Source organism: Mesocricetus auratus, unplaced genomic scaffold, assembly GCF_017639785.1.
Source record: "Mesocricetus auratus isolate SY011 unplaced genomic scaffold, BCM_Maur_2.0 Super-Scaffold_100043, whole genome shotgun sequence".
NCBI lineage: Eukaryota > Metazoa > Chordata > Mammalia > Rodentia > Cricetidae > Mesocricetus > Mesocricetus auratus.
Window position 1 is genome coordinate 5,285,823 of NW_024429220.1, and position 21,510 is coordinate 5,307,332.

At 44.8% G+C, this 21,510-nt stretch overlaps 1 protein-coding gene across 8 annotated transcripts in view; it reads left to right on the forward strand.

Moving 5' to 3' along the window:
* The window catches only part of Magi2 (membrane associated guanylate kinase, WW and PDZ domain containing 2), a 1,397,005-nt gene extending 1,377,944 nt beyond the window's left edge, over nt 1-19,061 (forward strand). For 6 of the 8 annotated variants that reach the window (XM_040735144.1, XM_040735143.1, XM_040735146.1 and 3 more), the window contains one exon: nt 16,386-19,061. In XM_040735144.1, the coding sequence (XP_040591078.1) occupies nt 16,386-16,951 (566 nt within the window). In that variant the 3' untranslated portion in view covers nt 16,952-19,061. The remainder of the gene's footprint in view (nt 1-16,385) is intronic. The other 2 variants (XM_040735147.1, XM_040735148.1) reach the window with 1 other exon arrangement.
* The last annotated feature ends 2,449 nt before the right edge of the window (nt 19,062-21,510 follow it).

Genomic DNA, 21,510 nt, shown 5'->3' on the forward strand with positions numbered 1-21,510 from the left:
ACGGTCCCCACCATCCTGAGTGATGCTCCAAGTGTCTTCTTGAGTTACGCTGAGTTAAGAAGCCCGGTAAATCAAACAACATACTCTCTTTGGGGCTTAGAAATAAAAACTGACTGCTGAAGCTGAGACTTTCTCATTTTGCTGTTGGTGGTGATGCTTTTGTTTGGTTTTTTTTTTGTTGTTGTTGTTGTTTGGTTTGGTTTTTTTTTGTTGTTGTTGTTGTTGTTGTTGTTGGTTTTTTTGAGACAGAGTTTCTCTGTGCAGCCCTGGCTGTCCTGGAACTCACTCTGTAGACCAGGCTGGCCTCAAACTCATAGAGATCTGCCTGTCTCTGCCTCACAAGGGCTGGGATTAAAGGCGTGTGCCACCACTGCCCAGTGACTTTCTCTTTCTTCATAGACTCATCACTCACTTCAGCATCCTAGGCAGCACCCTGGTCCCAAATTCCTTTCTTTCCTCAGCTTCCGTTCAACTGTCCGCTACTGTTCACAGAATAATCTGACCATGACCAGATCTTTCAGAATACAGCTAGTGCCTTAAATTTTAATGCCTTGTGACCTCACTTGCGGGGAAGGTGCCCACTGACAGATTCCCACTCAGGAGTCCAGTACTATGAAGGCAGGAGGCTAAGAATCTTCATTTCCTGCAAGTGCCCCAGGGATACTGCCCAACAGGTGAACCAAGAGTTTAGAAATTCATGTAGAATTTTTTCCTACAAATCTTATGCAGAATAATATTCTTAACATTAGTAATTTAATAATACAGTACCATAATGAAATTTAACTAAACCTGAGGCTTCCAACACAAACAATGTCTTGTAGCTAAAGATACACACATATCCAGTTATATGTATGCATGTACACATACATACATGTATTTTAAATATACACATAATTCAAACATGCAGGTTCTCCTCTCAATAATTGAGGGCAGGCTGTGGTCCTGCCCTCAAGAAAGATGAATAAGCAGTCCCATCTACTTCATTTGCTTTGGGTTTCTGTGGACCCCAATGTTCTCATCACATTTTGTTTCGTTTTGTTTTGGTTTGGTTTTGGTTTTTCGAGACAGGGTTTCTCTGTATTGTTTTGGAGGCTGTCAGTCCAGCCTGGCCTCGAACTCACAGAGATCCGCCTGCCTCTGCCTCCCGAGTGCCGGGATTAAAGGTGTGCGCCACCACCGCCCGGCCACATTTTGTTTTGGAACAGAGTCTCCATGAGTCACCCAGGCTGGCCTTAAACTTGTGAAGCTCCTACCTCAGATGCGTATCTACTCCTCATCCAACTAATTTTGAGTGGTAAGATGTGTCTTTCTGGTCAAGCCTGTACTCTAGGAAAGGGAGTTCTGTTTGCTTAAGAGTTCATAGGTGACTTACTGGGAACGTGAGAGAAACAGAGGAGAGGAAACAGGAAAGAGACTTTATAAAAGGAGGGAAGAGATGCTGATGCTTTCGTAGGAGGAGACAGTGAAGATTGGGGGTCATTAAAATACACTGCTATGCATCAACATATACCTACTCATACATACGTGCAAATACGTGCCAGTATAGAAACTCACTGTTGGGCTGTATCAGAAGACAGACAAAACTCCTCTTTCGAAAGCCAGGCAAACTCACTGCCTTCTCTGCCAACACCGACCTCTACCTACCCGGCATAACGAATGCTTAACTAGAGGGATAAAGAGAATGAGTGATCTGAAATGGTCTCACCAGAGGTTTGTCCTCCAATCTATGTCCCTCATCATAGTTCTGATGTTACCGCCCACTCTCATACAAGCTGAAATCCTGAGTGTCTCTTGGGACCCCTGGCTTATTCCCTGCTACCTACAACTCCCCAGTGCCTCCTGACCTGTACATCTCTTACCTGTCCAGCATTCAGCCCTGACCCCTGCCTGGTATCACCTCTTCAACAACGGTCCTACTTGGTCTTCCAGGCTGAGAATCTACACTTGTCTTTGATAGTTAGGCTTCAGCTCTCCAGCGATTGGCTAACATCTGAATGGTGGACCGCTCACTCTGTTGTGTTCTACAAATGAGGAAGCCCCACCACAGCTTCAGCTCCTGTTACCTCACACCTCAACTGGGGGTGTTAATGAAAACCTTCATTTTAGTGTAAAAAGAGAGACGGTTGGTTTATCTCTTTGCTGGCTGTTTGCAAAGAACCACTTGAAAGAAAAGTTAATTAAGATGAGAAAGATGATTTTCCTGCTAGATGAAATTGTAACCAACGTAGTCGTCACTTAAGACCATCTCCTAGGGGAGACCTCCTGGAGACCCGGAGTGAAGTCAACACTGCACGGAGTGAAGTCAACACCGCACGAGGTGCTTTTGTAGTTTTTCTCTTTTAACTTTCCTTTTGTGACGTGCTTCACTTAATACCACTTGCCTGCATCTGCCGCTTATGGTAAGCCCTGTCACGCCAAGGACGTCACTTCACCCATGCCCAGTTCCTAAGTGTAGGCTCCATATACTGCCTTCAATGGAGCAGATATTCAATTTTAATTAACTACAATATTATTGTATTTCTCCACCTGAAGAGCGATCATACTTCTCCCCGTTGATACCAATAAAACAAAGGGAAACTCTCTTTGATAATCAAAGTCATCTAAAGTAGCATGATGCTCCAACAGAAACAACATTTAATATGTTCTAACAGAAGTATAATTTATTTATCAATATCAGTCAACTGGCTAACCCATTTAGACAAGGAGGAGAAATTTACCCTTATCCCGACTTCTGATTCTCTGTCTAGGGTAAAGTTCTTAACCCCCTACCCTCCTTCCAAGACTTGGTGTAGGCTCTGCACCGTGCAGGGCATCTTGTGAAATACTCTCCTACTCTCTGTGTCTAACCGGCTGCTACTGTCCTTCCAAACACAAACTCAAGCTTTTCCTTAACCCCCTACAGTTCTTCCTATCCAGGCTGCACACTCCATCCCTGCTGCTAGGAGCTCCAGACTCTGCAACAGGACACTGAGTCCTTGAAGGCACCAAGTGTGTCTTACCTCCCCCGGGGCCTTGTAAAAATCTGCACAGCGTGTTTCATAAGATTACTCAAATCTGAACTCTTTTCACCAACCAAGTCCAAGCACTGCATTTCCTGCCTGAGCCTCCATGGCCACTTCCTGATAGGATTCGATTCCATCCACAGTCCATTCTGCACGAAGCAGCCACACTGGCCTTCTCTTCCTGTTTCCAGCCAGTGTAGGGCACAGTGCCTTCAGTTATGATCTTTTACACAGCATGGGTAGCATCACATTCTCATCATATTCCCTTCTGTCCCCTGTGCTCCCCAGTACCCTGCCCTGAGCCCTTCCTCCTCCCAGGATGTTTTCTGCTTTTCTGTAAGATACACAGATAGATACTGTATTGATTGGCTGACTGATTAATTCTGCATAGGAGAAAGGATGAAACATTTGTCTCTCTTCCCCCAATACTCAATCTCGTCTCCCGCTCTCCCTTCTTTAGACCCTGATATCCCCATGGTCACCTTTCTACTCTTGTGTCAGTTTTTAATCTAGATTTTTGCATATGAGGGAAGACAGGCAATATTTGTTTCTCTAAGTCTAGTTTCCTGTACTTAGAATGACTCCAATTTCATCCTTGACCCCACAAATGACATAATTTCATCCTACTTTATGGGTGAATTAATCTCTCTCTCACACACACACACTGCACATTGTGCACATCCTTGCCAGCATTTGTCTTTTTTTCCCAGCTTGATGATAGCCATACTAACTGGGTTGCAGTAGAATCAGTATTTTCCTGATAGCCAACAATGTAGAATACTTTTTCATGCACTTATTGGCAATTTGTGTTTCTCTTGAGACCCCTGGGTCCAACTCATGAGGCTGTTTATCAGATGGTTTTCACTCTGGTGACCTTTTTCTCTGCTGTGCCCACTTGCCCATTGCTGGACTTCCTCCAACCAACTGGAGCCCTTACAGAGTCCTTCACATGCCTGCGTCCTGAAGTGTTTCCCCACCTAGTCCTCTCACAGTTTCACAGGTTCAGGGCCTAAAGTCTTCGATCCATTTGGAGCATGCAGGTGAAGATAAGAGTCTAGTCTCAATTTCCTGAACGTAACTGTCCCTTGGTTGAAGATGATGTCTTTTCTCTGATGCGCGTTTTTGGCATCCTTCTTGAAAAATAAAGTACCTGTAGCTCCATGGACTTATTTCTGGGTCCCCTATCCTATTCCATTTGTTTATATATCCATTTTCGTCCAAAATCGTGCTATTTTGTTACTATGACTCTGTAGTATAATTTGAAACCAAATATTATACCTTCAGCATTGATCTTTTAGTACAAGATTGCTTTGGTGTCTTTTATACTTCCCTGAGAATTTTAGGATTTTTTTTTCCTGAAGAATATCTTTGGAACTTTAATTCTGCCATCCTTGACCTTGAGAGTCTTTCCATCTTCTAATACCTCCTTAAATTTCGTGTGTGTGTGTGTGTGTGTGTGTGTGTGTGTGTTTTAAGGTTTCATTTAAAATTCTTTTAGCCCCTTCATTAGGCCTTCCTTCTTTTTTTTCCCCTCAAGACAGTGTTTCTCTGTGTAGCTCTGACTGTCCTGGAACTTGCTCTGAAGACCAGGCTGGCCTGAAACTCAAAGAGATCTTCCTGCCTCTCCTGGTTGCTGGGATTAAAGGTGTGTGCTACTACTGCCTTGTTCCTTCATATTTTTGAAACTATTATAAATAGATTTTAAATTTTCTTCCCTGGTTTTTGCTATAGGAGCTCACACCCTAGAACTCAATATAGAACTGTACAACTACCTGTAAATTGAGTTCCAGGGAGCCATCTGCCCTCTCCTAGCTTCCTTGGGCACTACATGCACACATACACAAACATACTTGCAGGCAAAGCGTGCATACACATCAAGAAGAAAAAAAAGGGAACAAGAATGAATAACACAACTAGCTGTAGAATTAAGTTGTTTTAGGACAACCTTGTTAAGATAGGGTACTGAGATTGCACAGTCTGGCTCTAGGCTTTGCTCCCGTGGCCATCCTTCCTTTATAAACATGCCAAAATACTCAAAAGGGGGGACACTCTTTGTCTTCTGTGGTCACATTGACAGAGAATCACCTGTTGCATATCCACTGTAGGATTGCCCCTAGAAGTGACTTAATCTTGTTCCTGAATTCTGCCCTTGAACCACTCAGGAGCCAAAGCCTCCTGAAGAAGAGTATTTGAAGAACCTGACGGTGGTTGTAAATTTAGTTAGAGTTGGGAGTATATCCTGTGAGAACTCACTTCTACCTCCATCCTCGGCAAGACCCAGCAGTGACTGCTAACCATCAGTCCTGCACCCCCAAAAGTTCCCAGTGATTGACAATTTTCAGCTCTCTGCCGCTTCAGACAGGGCTATATTTCTGTGATAAAGAACATGATACTTGAAAGGCTCTGAGATTAAAAGTGCCTTCTAAAGATGGAGGTAAAACCTCTTTAATTCAGAATCTCGTAAGTCTGTAAACTCAGGATTTATCACCAGTTTCAATGATTTTGTGGTGATGGACACAGAAGGAAGTTGCTAAGCCACAGAGTGGGAAAAACTTTGGCGAAGGTGAGACCTGAACCCTTTGCCTGACTTCATACAGGTTTTCAGCACTATTATTTTTCCCATTTTTAAAAATTAAGATGTAATTCACATACAACAAAATTAACTATTCATGTATATCTGTGAGGTATTTTTCAAAACTACACAAGATTATATCATCACAACTGTAACTCCAGCACTTGGGAGGCAGAGGCAGAAGGATGAAGAGTTCAGTGTCATCCTCAGTTATGTGGCAAGTTCAAGGACTGACTGAGTTATCTGAGGCATCTCCAAAACAACAGTAAGCAATGATCTCCCATTGCAGTAGCGAACTCTCAACTACATGGGTGACTGACCAGGTCTGCCAAGAACGTCCCATCAGCAGGCTTGGATGCGGGGGACTAGGGAGCCCTACCCCACTGCTGAGGCATTTCCTGCTAATAGATTCATTGAAAGGGAGCGTCACTGGCTATGTACGTGTACCCCACTGGGCTCTAATGGCTAGTCCGCAGCCAGTATCACACAGATTCTTCTGTTTAAATTAAACAGGTCATCAAACAAAACCAGACATCATAAACGAGGATGGGAAGGGATTGGGGGAGGGGGTGGATGGAGGAGAGAGAGGAATAAAAAGGGTAGAGAGGAAATAGTAACAATTATGAATTATGGACATGTATGAAATGGTCAAAGACATGACAATTAGTAATAACTTTAAAGCTACAAAAAAAGCAATTGTGTTATCACTGTCATGATCCAAATGCAGACCAGCCCCACAGCCTCTAAGATCACCTAGGTCGCATGTCCACCGTAGTCAGTCTCCAGGGACCTGCCACTGAGCCAGCCTGGCGGTGACATTCTCTAGCACCTTCTGAAGCGGGCACTCTTTCCTTCATTTAACATAACGCGTCTGAGATCCGTTGTGTTTGGGGTGTATGGCTAATTTGCTTCATTTCATAGCTGAATAATATCCCACTGTGTTCATCCATTTACTGGTTGATGGACATCTGGGCTGTTTCATTGATGGTAAAACTTACCATAAAAATATAAGTCACAATAAAAACCCACACAAAGGTTTTTAGTGAATATAAGTTTTTATCACACTGAGACAAATCAGTTGGATGATAAATAAATGTTTCATTATTTAGGAAACTGCCAAACTGCTTTCTTAAGTAGCTGTTCATTTCCAGTACAGCACTGGGAGGTTGAACTCCATGCTTTGAGGTACTGTTACTGTTTCTTAGTTCTAGCCATAAAGTGGGGACACCAGTGCTTCTCCTTAAAGTCCTAACTGTTACCCTCTTCTATGGTGATACATTGTTTGTGATGTATTAAAGTTTGAGGATTCAGAAAGCAAAGTCAGCCACAAGCCATAGTAATCAGGCACACATCTTTGATCCCAGCAACCAGAAGCCAGAAGGTGGTAGTGCACACCTTTAATTCTAGGGCTCAGGGTTAAGAGGCAGACGGATCTCTGTGAGTTCATGGCCACCCAGATCTACACAAGAGTGAATCAGTCTAAAAGAGAATTATAGCTCACACCTATAATCCCAACATTAGGGAAGCATATAAGACAGAAGCAAGGTCTCAGTAAGAAGAATTCAGTCTCCAGTCATGCTGAAGATAGGAGCATTCAGTCTCCAGCCACACTAAGGAGAGGCAGCAGTCTGAGGCTTGGTGAAAAGCTCGAGTGTGGATCAGCCCTTTCAGCCTGCGGTAGTGGTATGAGCTAGTGGCCAGCTACTTTGCTTTTCTGAATCCTCAGGCAAACTTTAATAAGTCATAACGGCATTGACCAACCACCCTTTCATGAGCTTATCTGCTACCCATCTTGGTGAAAGGTCAATTCGCACCTTTTCCTCACTTTAAAAAACTAGGTTTGAACGATCCGTTTCATAGCTAGTACATGTGTGCGTGAGCAACACGGTCCATAGACCTCATTTCATTTGATCACCACAATCTGGGAGGGAAGGAAGATAGGTTTTGTTCCATGTTGCTGAGAATGGTCGTGAGGCTTGCCGAGTTCACACCACGAGACAGAATTGGAGCCAGAAGCAAGGCTGCCCAGGTCACATTCTCCACACGTTGCTGACTTAACTCCTCTCTACCTCATGTGGCCACTTTCCCAACTAACTGCCAACTCCAGAAAACCTGCCCCATGTTGGAGCCCACTCGCAGTGAATTCTTAGGGAACACTCCATTAATGAAATGGCCCCTGACTTTTCTACTACCTCGGGTTTTTTTTTAAGTCATAGTCTTTGTACTATATGTTGTCGCAAAACTGGCTTCAAACTTGCTGCAATCTTTCCATAACTCCAGGCATAAGTCACTTCACCAGATGATTAGGGCTTTTTTTTTGTTGGTGGTGGTGGGTTTGTCTGTCTGTTTCTCTTTGCATTTTAAGTAACATTGGAAGACATTAATCTCTTCCTGAATGCTTGTGCTGCTTAGCAAGATTAGAATAGAGTCGGTGTTTAGCCATGGGCTCTGGATTATAGAGTCATTTGCCCCATTCTCACGTATTAGCTTAGTGGTCCTGGGAAACATTTTTTGATTTAAGCTCTAGTTCTCTAACCAGTGGGTTAGGGATAACAGCACTGTAGCTCTCAGAACTGCCGTGATGATTACAGGGTAACGGACATGATGCACATGATGAAGTACTAGCTCCCGTAAGGCATCCACTGGGCAGTAGCCCCATCCTTAGGCACCCTGGCCCACCCCAGGGAGGAGCTCAAGTGGTACCTCCACTTTTTTTTTTCTTTTTTTGGTTTTTACGAGACAGGGTTTCTCTGTATTGTTTTGGAGGCTATCGGTCCAGCCCGGCCTCGAACTCACAGAGATCCGCCTGCCTCTGCCTCCCGAGTGCTGGGATTAAAGGCATGCACCACCACCGCCCAGCCTAGTACCTCCACTCTTATTTCCCATACGAGTGTGAACACGAAGCTCCAATAAGCAAGTACAGTCACTTTAAGTTACAATGTTAGAACACCCAGCTCACTCACCCAATAGTGAAGGCCGTAGCACTAGCTCCCAAGTGGAAACAGTGCCTTAGAAAGAGTAGAAATACAACAGAACAATTAACTTGTTCAGGAAATATTAACACACACATTTCCTATTTATATTTTTTACAAAAAGTGATGGTTTAACGGATCCAAATTAACCTATATGGTCTGAACACCATCATTGCAAACCATTTTTTAACTAAATGACTTTGCGTTGCTGACCTTAATTATATTTCTATTTTTCTCTAATATTCTAAATTATAAGCAAATGGATTCCAGTCCACCACATCAGCATTCTGTAACTGTAGACACCTGCAGAATTCAACAGGAAAAGAGTATAACAAGAAGTAATACCGAGTCTACACACCATTTTACATGACAACTAGACAGTAAAAGAGTTTGCATGTCAAACTCGGTGTTTCTAATACCTAACATGAGTATTTTCAACTCAGTCCTGGCCCAAGGAGTGGCAGTAAAAATAGTTTTAAATATATAGTTCTATCTCTGCCTCCAAAAGATCTAACTTTATCATCTGTTGAATCCTACCCATATTTCCAGCATTTTCACAGCTCAGTGCTCCAACCCTAATGAATGCCTAAGCCCGGTGTTCAGATAAATGACATTTCAGAGTCCCCATTAGGAAAAGCAATAGATCTGCTTCTGACAGCACTTCAGATTGAGTCTCTGTTCATCGCTCCAGAAGAACAGACAAGTCCCCATTTCTCAGTAAGAACCAGAGATAGCAAAGACATCGAGCAGCAATGTTTAATGGTCAGGAAGCCATTCGGTAGCCTTCTCCATTACCTATGGGCTGTTCAACCTTCAACAAGTCACTTAACCTTCATTTCTCAGTCTCCTTCTCTGTAGAACGTGACAGTTTGTATGTGTTCTGTGAGTTCAGTTCAAGGTGTCTGGCACCCCAGTCAGAGGGCCTCGACCAGTGCTCTTACTGATGATTGCAGTAGTACCAGAGAGCTGAGATGCTAGTATCTTCCTGAGCTAAAAGGCTCCCTGGGCTAAAAGCATGTCCTGGCCCTGAGCTGGGCACCAAAGAATGGTGTAGGAGCCCAGGAACTCAGAGGCTGACCAACCACGAGGCAGAGCTGGAAGCCCTAAGGCTGTCTATGGTGAAGTAGAAGCAGATGGCATGCTCTTTCTCCTACTACAATGCCTGGGTCCCTTTAGAGAGCCCCCCACCTCAGTCCTCAGCAAAGGTTACTGTCAAGTCCTCCTTGACTTGTAGTCATGTACCTTAACCCTGAGACACCTGCAGCCCTCTCCCTTTATCTGGATTGTGAGCTCCTCAACTGTACATACAAACTTTTTACTCAAGATAAGAGCCATCTGGGAAAACAGATACTTGTTTACTACAAGGAGCAGTGTGTTCCTAGCAGGCCAGATCCTTGATTACTATAGTCTTGGTGATATCTCACAAAACAAGATGTTGAAATGCAGTTTCTGCATACAAGAGGTGTGTGTGTGTGTGTGTGTGTGTGTGTGTGTGTGTGTGTGTGTGTGTGTGTGTGGAGTTGGTTCTCTCCTTCCATCTTTACATGGTTTCCAAGCATCAAACTCAGCTCTTTAGGTATACTCAGCAAACACCTTTCCCTGCCTAGTCTTCTCACCAGCCCAAGGAGATTTTTTTAAGTCAGCATATAAAGTAAGATTTAATTTTTTAATATTGCTGAGCTCACACAAGATAATTCAAGAGACCATATATCTTTTAACTCAAAAATAACCATGTGTGCATAATCTGTGTTATATACAAAAAAAGTATACTTAGGCGTTGACCAGTTTTATTCTAGAAGAGATAAAAACTTGATAGAAGTAAAAGTAGGAAGGGTAAGAAATGTGATCCTAACTTAAGAAGAGGACGTGTTTCTCTCTCAACATAGTTTAAGGGATTTGAGATCTGTTTTGTGTATGGCCTCTTCCAAACCTTCCACAGCACAATGGTCAATGGCTGCAGGGACATAGCCTGTCAAGCAGTTGATAAGAGTAACGAGGAGAGAACATCTGTAACATTTCAAGGGAGCTGACTCTGCCCTTGGATCCAGAGGTTCTGCGTGCGGCTCTCCAAGATCAGCCACCAGGAACGTGGAGAACTGTTCCCAGCATGCTCTCTGTTGTTCTTCCCCCAGACCTATTTTCTCTCTGACACTGCCAATTCTCCACTCAAGACAGATGCAAGTCACAGACACAAACTCACTCTTGACAGATTATACTGGAAATGTGACTTTTTTGCCCTGAAGTGTTCCCTCAAGTAGGATTTGGTTTCAGGCCCTCTATTTCTATTTGGGGAACAGATTTTCATTCCTTTATCAAATATTCATCAAGCACTCATTTTTTGTGTTTCAAGCATTGTGCTGGTTTTTGAGTCCATGTGACTAACAAGACCAATGTGGTCATCATCTTCATGAAACATACAACTCATATCTGAGACTGATGTCAATCAAGTAAATAGCAAACACATATAAGTACTATGAAAACACAAGACTGTAAAACCTGAAGGTGTTCAGGAGCCATGTTTACTATGTGGTGGGGCTCTCTGGAATAACATTCAGAGCCCTGAAGGGCAGAGGAGATACCTCCAGTGTGTGCAGCTAGGAGAGCCTTCTACAGCAGGCAGGCAGTTGACAAGAACATCTGCAAAAGAGCTAACTGCGTTTGAAGAACTGCACAGAGAGCAATTTGAGTGTATGTGTTGCTTGAAAACGTCAGGGCCCAGATCCTGCAGGCTAATCATTTTGAGTTTTAATCTAAGAGCAGTGAAAATCCACTGAAGATTTAAGCAAGAATTGACATGATTCAATGGGTTTATCACAGACATTGGCACAGATGCTATGTGGAGATGCCCTAGAGTTTCTCAAGCAAGGAAACAAAGAAGAGTGGATTATGGTAATGGCTCAGGTGACATTGATTTCTGCAGCTCCTCTGTCTAAAACAATGCCCTCTGCTCAGTGCCTAAAACCAAACTGGCTTCTCATGCCAAGCCAATCCCTTGCACAGACAGGTGGTGTCGGCGGTAGTTCACCATTTACTATGCTTCTCTGAACAATGCTGAAATTGATTTTTGAAATTTAAATTATCTGTAGTCTCCCCATGGGAATATGTCTACTTGTGGCCTCCTTTCAAATGTGATTGTCTTGATCATCCTATATCGGCTGCATCCTTCCAGGGTCTGCCCCTTATCTTGAATTGCAGTGGTTAAAAAGTAGGTGAAGTTGCTAGAACCTGGGTGTATTTGGAGACAAGACTAAGAAAACACATGCACTGGGTTTGTGAGATAAGAGAAAGGGATCCAGGGTGACATCATCTGACTACAGCACTGTCTGTCATGTGAGATAATGAGCTGCGGTGGAGAAGGGCTCGGAAGGGAAGGTTTCCAGTTCTTTAGTTGAGGTATTGAAGAAGACAATACATTTTTCAAAGAGAGATTAAGAAGGCCGATGGATAAGCCAGCATAGAGCCATCAGCTAGAACAGAGGCCAACAGGAACATTGATTGGAGCTTTCTTTCGATGACTAAGTCCTAACGAGGTCATGGAAAGGAAGAGTCGGGTGAGGAGCAGGAGACTAGGGTGTCGTGAAACTGTGAGTCCAGTCTGCTCATGGAAATACTTGTCTGTGTGTGATTGTGGTATGTGGAGGTGAATACACAGAGGCAGCCTCTGGATTTGACACACAAGTATCATTGAGTCGGGTAGGAAAGGAAAGGAAACACTAATGAAGGCAATTTAAGTCTCTGTGCCTGGGACATTGCTTGGACAGCGCAGCTACAGAGAGCCCAGCCAGCTTGTTTCAACTTTGTAGGATGCATCCCGTTACATCTCCTGTTAGTCCATCTCAGAGAAGATGTTGTAGAGACATCTTCCTCAACCACTGAATAAATGTGCATGACCACACACCCTAGCCTGGGCTGGACCACCATCACACACCCTAGCCTGTGCTACACCATCACACACCCTAGCCTGTGCTACACCACCATTTACACACCTTAGCCTGTGCTAGACCATCATCACACACCCTAGCCTGTGCTAGACCATCATGAAACACCCTAGCCTGTGCTGGACCACCATCACACACCCTAGCCTGTGCTACACCATCACACATCCTAGCCTGTGCTACATCATCACACACCTTAGCCTGTGCTGGACCACCATCACACACCCTAGCCTGTGCTAGACCATCATCACACACCTTAGCCTGTGCTGGACCATCATCACACACCCTAGCCTGTGCTAGACCACCATCACACACCCTAGCCTGTGCTAGACCATCATCACACACCTTAGCCTGTGCTGGACCATCATCACACACCCTAGCCTGTGCTAGACCACCATCACACACCCTAGCCTGTGCTAGACCATCATCACACACCTTAGCCTGTGCTGGACCACCATCACACACCTTAGCCTGTGCTAGACCATCATCACACACCCTAGCCTGTGCTAGACCATCACTACACACCTTAGCCTGTGCTAGACCATCATCACACACCCTAGCCTGTGCTAGACCATCATCACACACCTTAGCCTGTGCTGGACCACCATCACACACCTTAGCCTGTGCTAGACCACCATCACACACCCTAGCCTGTGCTGGACCATCACTACACACCTTAGCCTGTGCTAGACCATCATCACACACCTTAGCCTGTGCTGGACCATCATCACACACCCTAGCCTGTGCTAGACCACCATCACACACCCTAGCCTGTGCTAGACCATCATCACACACCTTAGCCTGTGCTGGACCATCATCACACACCCTAGCCTGTGCTAGACCACCATCACACACCCTAGCCTGTGCTAGACCATCATCACACACCTTAGCCTGTGCTGGACCACCATCACACACCTTAGCCTGTGCTAGACCATCATCACACACCCTAGCCTGTGCTAGACCACCATCACACACCCTAGCCTGTGCTGGACCATCACTACACACCTTAGCCTGTGCTAGACCACCATCACACACCCTAGCCTGTGCTGGACCATCATCACACACCCTAGCCTGTGCTAGACCACCATCACACACCCTAGCCTGTTCCCACGTACAAGAAAGAAAGCAAAGAATGAAGGAGGGAAAACAAGAAAATGTGGCCTAAAGGAATCAGGCCATGAAGTCAGAAATGAAATTACTAAATGTGTGTGATTCCTTCGTTGTCCATCGTGCTGTCATGACTTTTAGAGTTTTACAGATTAGAGAAGGGCTCTTCCTGTCCCCAACTCATCTCACCTGATGAGTAGGTGACAGGACAAGGTACATGGAAGGCTGTCCACTGAGGTGTCTTGTGGAGGTCGACAAGCTCATGCCTGTGTGGGCGCTGCATACCCAGCGCTGAACTATAGCGCTCCTTTACTCAGAAATAAAAATGCACACACACATAGATTTCTACCTCTGAAATAGCTTATACACAGTTATTTTTAAATTCTGATTAATACTCTTTTTTTTTTTTTTTTTGGTTTTTCGAGACAGGGTTTCTCTATATTGTTTTGGAGGCTGTCCTGGAACTCGCTCTGTAGACCAGGCTGGCCTCGAATTCAGAGAGATCCGCCTGCCTCTGCCTCCCGAGTGCTGGGATTAAAGGCGTGCGCCACCAACGCCTGCCTCTGATTAATATTCTTAATAGGTAGTATCTTAGAGCACAAAACGCTTGGTTTCTCCTTCAGTTTTTAATCACTTATTAAAAATCTCTTGAAAATAGTTTTATAGCAAGAATAAGGCTTCAGAAATGACTCCAGGCCAATAATGGCAGCTGCTTACATGTGGGAATTAGTAGTTTTCATGGTCTGCAGAGGACCCTCCTATTCAGTCCCACACATACGGTTCATGACATTGAGGAAAGACTAGGGACTCTGGTGGGTGACGGCACCAGGCCCTTACATGACCGCTGAGACTGGTCTCACTGGCTTTGCCTTATTTGCATGGCAATAGGTTGGGACGATTTTCTCAGTCAGTAAAAAGGGTAAAGAAACCCTAAATGTTACTCTTGGGTGGCCATTCTATAATTTTGGTCAAGCTACTTAACCTTCTCTCTGCTTCAGGTCCTTCTTCAGGAAATGGCATAAATAATGTCAGCCTTCTCCCTGTGTCTCAGACGTAATTTAAGGCCAGTTAATTGACTCTAGCATATGTGATGTAATGGTGGGGAAAAGAGCTGTTAATATGCAAAACGCCATTGCACCGCGCTGGTCAGAAATACCATTGCACAGTGCTGGTCAGAAATACCTTTGCACCGCGCTGGTCAGAAACGCCATTGCACAAGCTACCCCAGGTCTTTTGAATGGTGTGTTTAACTGCTTTAGGCAGCATTTTCCTATATTGGCAAGTTTCCACTTCCTATTGTATATTACTTTGATTTTTAACACTAGCATACAGTAGGATACATTCCCATTTTCACTGAATACATCTACTAATTGCAGATTATTCCTAAGGTAACCGAGGATTCTTGGTTTACAATGTGGAAATATTCACAGACATCAGTTTCTGGAGAGAAGGGAGATAGCAGAATAAACCTATTCAGATTTCACATCAAAGAAGAGACCTTTTACAACTAATCTGATACTTTAAAGGTGACCAAAATTGTTGGGGGAAAACATCAGCTCCATTGTTCTCCTTTTATCCTCATCTAAGTCACTATTGGAAGTACTATATGAGAATTCCCAAAGCAGACTCCTGGTATACATGGACTGGCTATGCCCAAGACCACCTTGGTCACCTTGATCCCTGTTACAGAGGCCAGAAATAGAATCACACCCTTAAGGCTGACGGGGAGGGGGTGGTTTAGTTACTAGTGGAGAAGGATCACCAGCTACCCAGAATTCAATATTAATGTGGCTTCTTTGTCCCCTGACTCATATACCAATTCCTTAGAGAAAATTAAATTCTAGAACAATATTACAAAATTTGAGGATTTTCAAAGGTCAACAAGACATATTCCTCACAAATATCAAGGGTTTCTGTATTGAATTTTCTTGCTTTATGTTTGCCTTAGGGTAAAGAAATTCAAGGGTAATGTTATTGTTCATGATAGTAGCTAACTCATCCTTGATTTCTCACACATCTGTTTTCTACTTGGCTTCTGGCCAGTGTTTTGGCCAGTGTTTTGTTTTAAGTTATTTCTTACAACATATATATTACAGCATAATACACACATTATGTTGTTTTAAATCCTTTTTGGAAGTAAACAGTAAATCCTCAATGTTGAAGCTAGGCTTTCTAGAAACAGCCCCATATATCTTAGCCTAGGAGCCATCCATGTTAAAACTACCAAAAAAAAGGAAAAACAAAAAAATCAAAAATAATGATTTTCTTTTTAAGGCAAGAGAGCAATAATCGTTTTGAAATGAATCAATCCAAATCCCCAAACTATCAGGCAATAGCTGAGAATTATTACGCTTTGAGCGACACCTAATGGTTGAGAAAAATCACTCGCCCAACTCCTTTGCAGAGGGCTCTGACCCAAGCATGCCCTGGGTGCTGCTAAAAACAGAAAAAAGCACCTGGTCCCTTTACAATGTGTAGTTTCATAACCACCGAGAAGGTTGAGAGCCACCGGTTAAAGTACTGTCAAGTCAGGGTCCATGCTAGGCTGGACACCAAAGTTAGAGCAGAGTGAGGCAAGGGGATCAGGCCGGAGCTGCGCCTTGAACTCTTGTGCACTCGTGGAGGGTGGGACACGGAATCCCTGGGCGCGGCCGGCTGCCCTCTTGGCAGTGAGGGGGTGTGGGTGGGCCCCTGAGAGCAGCCGCCCGGCTGCCAGCCCACGTCTCCGGCGAGGGGGGAGCTGGAGCAGGGGGACGTGGCGCGCCCCAAGCCCTAACGCTGTGCTCCGTGTCCGCAGACGAACCCTACGCCTGGAGTGCTGCCGCTGCCACCGCCCCAGGCCTGCCGGAAGTAGGCGTCTCCCTCGAAGACACCCTCTCTCCATTCTCTCCATCGCACCCAGCCCCACCCTCCGACCCTTCCCACCAGAGAGGCCCAGACCCGACTTGGGATATCCAAAGGGAACACGGCGTTAGGAAACCAAAGGAGCTTTCGGCCGGCGGCCAGAAGAAGCAGCGCCTGGGGGAGCAGAGGGAGCGCTCGGCAAGCCCGCAGCAGAGCAGCGTGCGCCCGAGGCTGGAGGAGGTGCCCGGCGGCCAAGGGAGGCCCGAGGCCGGCAGGCCCGCCTCGGAGGCGGCCGACGGGAAGGAGGCGCTGCGGGGCCTGCGCGAGGGCCCCGGGGCCGCGGGCGCGCGGGAGGCCGAGGCCAAGGTGGGCGTGCGCTCGGGGTCCCGCCCCGCACCACGACCCACGGCGGGCGGCCCGGCGCGCAAGGCGGCGGTGGCACCGGGGCCCTGGAAGGTGCCGGGCTCCGACAAGCTGCCGGGCGCCCTGCAGCCCGGAGCCTCGGCCGCGGGCAGATAGGGGCCCCCAGCTGCCTCCACGCAGGCCGTCCCTCCCGGGTTCCGTCTCACGGCGTTTTAATTTATTTCCACTGTCACACGCATAGATCGATCCACACGAGGCGCGAGGCCTGGGAGCGTCGGTGCGCGACGCGCGCGTGGGCGGCACGGCAAGGTGTGCGCACGGACCTAAACTGATCCTAAAGCCCCCGGTCCCATGGTGGGTGCTTTGGCAGCTATGGAAGAACCAAAATCACGCGACCATCACAGAGAGACAGTGAGGTGTAGCTTTAGTCTAAAAAGAGAAAGAGAAAAAGTAACCCCCACTGCATGAAGGTTTCGGATGTCATCCAAACTTTATATCGAGAAACTGGACAAGTTCAGAGCAATCACAAACTGGAATATCGCCTTAAAAATTCAAACTGCACGGAGCAAGCGGAAACGGAGACAAGATTATATCTTTTAATTGATCTAAAGTGTTGTAAATAAGTCGTTCTTGACATATCTAGACAGGGGTTAAAGGGTTCCTTTGAAACATTAAGAACTGTTCGCCCATGACATTTCCATGGCTCACCCTTGGCATCCACCGCCGGGATTAGCACCGTTCCCTGCCTACTGCAGGATGAGTTAGAAACCTAGTGAATTCATTGGTGTGATGCCGTTTTTACTGCCATTTCTGTGATCAAGTCACATGTCTGTACATTTTCAGTGGTAGGGAAAAAAGGTTTTAAAAATTGTATCCTAGGGAACAGTTTGCCGTAAGTCAGAATTTTGCAGGTTAGCTCGTAGATCTTAATTGGTTTTCCTCTAAAATAGGAGTGTTATAATCAGAAGACCATAATCTGTTTAATCGAGATTGGCAACGCTGCGGTTCCTTCCTGAGAAGGCTTTCCTGTCATGCCAGGTACAGAGATAGGTAGCTGCTTTGTTAGCGATGTGCTGTTTTACCTATTTTATTGTCTTATTTTAAAACCTCTTCATTACTTCCTTTGCACTTTGACAAAGTATTTGTCCTGTACTTCTCAAATTAGAATGAATCTCTAATATTAAAAACATTATTATAACTAATTTATTTTCATTAAAGAACATGAGTCCTTTGGCATTCCTTTCTGTTTATCTTTCCTTATTTGATGTCTCTTTGGTTTCCATTTGGTTTGCCTCCGCCTTGTATAACGTTTTTTGTTACACTAACAATCTACAGATGCCTCTTTATGTCCCCTGGTTACCATCACAGGTTAATGACTGGCCCTGCAGTAAAACCGGAAAGCATTAACTTCAGTAGAGCTGTCTATTGGTACTTACTGTAGCTGTGTGTCATAAAGGGAGAAATGTCTAAAGACAGTCTGTCATGAATATGCTTCAGCCCTTCCCACAGTCTGCCCCCTTCACAAGTTCCAAAACAGTTAAGTAAAAGAGGAGGTCAGGTCATTCGCACCTGGTCACATGTAAAAGCTGTCCCAAGTGAGTCTTTCCCTCCCTTTGTAACCCAGGTACAACTTAGTTTAAGTCCCTCAGACATAGGGATAGTTGTATGGCAACCAGCCTCCTATGAAGGGTCTTGCAGCTTGTGAAAGTAATTTCCAAAATGAAACACATTCATCATAAACAAAAGCACAAACACATGTAGTGGTTTATACTTTTGGTTCAATGTCAATTCGTCTTTCTCCCCTGGACTAGAAATCCAGTATAGTTTGCCATTAATTTATTGAATCTGGTTTTGGACAATGCTTCTGTAGTGTAGCTGCACGTCCTGGTACTGTATCCTCTGACCTTTATTTTCCATGTTACAAAAGGAAAAACAAAGCGGAGATTACGCTTGCATAAACTCTAATTTGCACAGCTACTACTTGTGCAGTAATTGCTTTATGCGGTTGTAATCCATAACCTGTGAAGACAGCACATCATCTAAATCTCATTGCAAATAATACTTCTGTGTAGTGTTAGCTGTGAATTTACCCTGTACAGCTGTATCTCTATAAATATAATCCCATGTATTAATAGTCACAGAAAGACTGTAAGTGAGCAACTATTTTTATGAACCGCACCACTATGGATAAATTAACTTTTACAGAAATCTTGTTTACTGTATGATATTCTAAAACACTGTCAAATAAAATATATATCCAAAACTCTTTTCTTTTTCCAACTATATAAACTGTGTGTTAATTTGAATTCAGTAAGGACCAGAGGTTATTTTTTATTGTTTGTTGTTTGTTTTGGCTTTTCAAGACAGGGTTTCTCTGTTGTCCTGGAACCAACTCTGTAGACTAGGCTGGCCTCAAACTCAGAGATCTGCCTGCCGCTGCCTCCCGAGTGCTGGGACTAAAAGTGTGTGCCACCACCGCTCCCCCACCCCACCCCCGTGGGGTTTTTTCAGTTTGTTTTTTTGTTGTTGTTGTTTTTGTTTTTTATCTTTTTGAAGCTGCATTTCCCCTAGATTTCTGAAGTAAAACTTCAATGCCCCAATGAGAGCTTCTTTGAGACATGGGTGTGGTGGCAATAGGTGGAAAAGACTTGACTCAGGTAGACTAAGAGAATCCAGGTAGTGCGTGTGCCCCGCTTCTATCGCTTAAGACTTGGCAACTGTTCCTGCTGCTTGCTACACTGATCCCTTCAATTCTTTTATGGAAGAGAAGAGAAACATACAGTGTCAGTCATCAGCACGCATCATCACACGGTTTCCTTTTAATTCTCTAGTCCATGCCCAAGTCAGCAAACAACAGTAGTGTTAGGTCCAAAAGCAGTGACTGATTAGAGGTTTTACCTTGCATGAGATGAGAACTTCTGCATGGGGTTGGTCATGGGTTTGTGATCCAGGGGAACAGTTCTCAGCTACTGCTGCCAGGACTCTGCCCAGCTACATAGTAGGAGACCTCAGATTCTAAACCTTTCAGAAAAGAGGGGCAGAAGTATGAAATCAAACACAAAGTGGCTATTTAAAAACAAACCAACACCCCCCCCCCCCAGCCCCGCAGAGCTCGTTATAGGATAGTGCAAGAATGTTTGCAGAAAAGGCAAGAGATATATGAAACAATGTAGTTACCAAAATGTAGTGTAAACCCTAATGATACATAGTGATTACCATTATGAAAAAATGTAGACACAAGTCAGAGCCCAGAGGGTTATGCTGAGGACACAGACTGGAGGCAAAAACGTGGATGAGAGCAGAAGATGCAGCCAGCAGAGAGATCTAGGGCCTCCTAGCCCAGACAGGAAGTCTACAAGGGAATGGCCGGTGCAGAATAAACACTTACTTTCTCTAAAGTTGCTCTTTTGCCAAGGCCACTTTAGAAGAGTCTTTTGGTTTCTCATGAGAAGGAAAGAAAAAAAAAGACTGCTCTTTGAAATTGTGCAGTTCTGTCTTGTTTTTAAGGTTGACATGGTTAATTTACATTTTTTTTCTTTTTTTTTCTTCTTTTTTTTTATTTAGGTAAGAAACAATCTTGTTTTACATATCAATCCCAGCTTCCTCTCCCTCTCCCCACCCCCACCCTCCCCAACAGGTCCCCCAGTCTCCCACCCAATCTCCAGTCCGATCTCCAAGGAGGGTGAAGCACTCCATGGTGGATCTCCAATAACTGTCATTTCATCCAGGGCAGGGCCTAGGCCCTGCCGCAAGAGTCCTGGCTGAGAGAGCCTCCCATATTGTGGCATGGGCACTCCAAATCTATTTGTATGCCAGGGATAAATACTACCCAAGGCCCCATAGATTACCTAGGCCTCATCACTGACACCCACATTCAGGGGGTCTGGGTCAGTCCCATGCTTTCCACACACAGCCATCAATCTGGTGTCGAAGAGCTCCCCCTTGTTCAGGTCAGCTGTTTCTATAGGTTAAACCAGCCCATTCTTAACTCCTTTGCCCATCAGTTCTCTCTTTCCGACACTGGATTCCAGGAGTTTAGCTCAGTGTTTGTCTGTGGGTATCTGCCTCTGCTTTCATCAGTCACTGGATGAATGTTCTGTTTCCTAGACTCTCTGGCAGTGGGATTGTAGGCTGGCACTCCCCTGATTCATGTCTAAAATCCATAAATGAGTGAGTACATACCATGTTCCCTTTTTGTGACTGGGTTACCTCACTCAGTATGGTTTCTTCTAGTGCTTTCCATTTGCCTGCAAATTTAAAGATTCCATTGTTTTTTTTTCTGCTGAATAGTACTCCATTGCATAAATATACCACATTTTCTCTATCCACTCTTCAGTTGAGGGGCATCTAGGTTGCTTCCAGGTTCTGGCTATTACAAATAATGCTGCTATGAACATAGTGGAGCAGATGCCCTTGTTGTATGAATTTGCCTCCTTTGGATATATGCCTAAGAGTGGAATTGCTGGGTCTTGTGGTAGACTGATTCCCATTTTTCTGAGGAATCTCCATACTGATTTCCAAAGTGGCTGTACGCGTTGGCACTCCTACCAGCAGTGGAGGAGTGTTCCCCTTTCTCCACATCCTCTCCAGCATAAACTGTCATTGGTGTTTTTGATTTTAGCCATTCTGACAGGAGGGAGATGGTATCTCAGAGTTGTTTTGATTTGCATTTCCCAGATGGCTAGGGATGTTGAACACTTTCTCAAGTGTCCCTC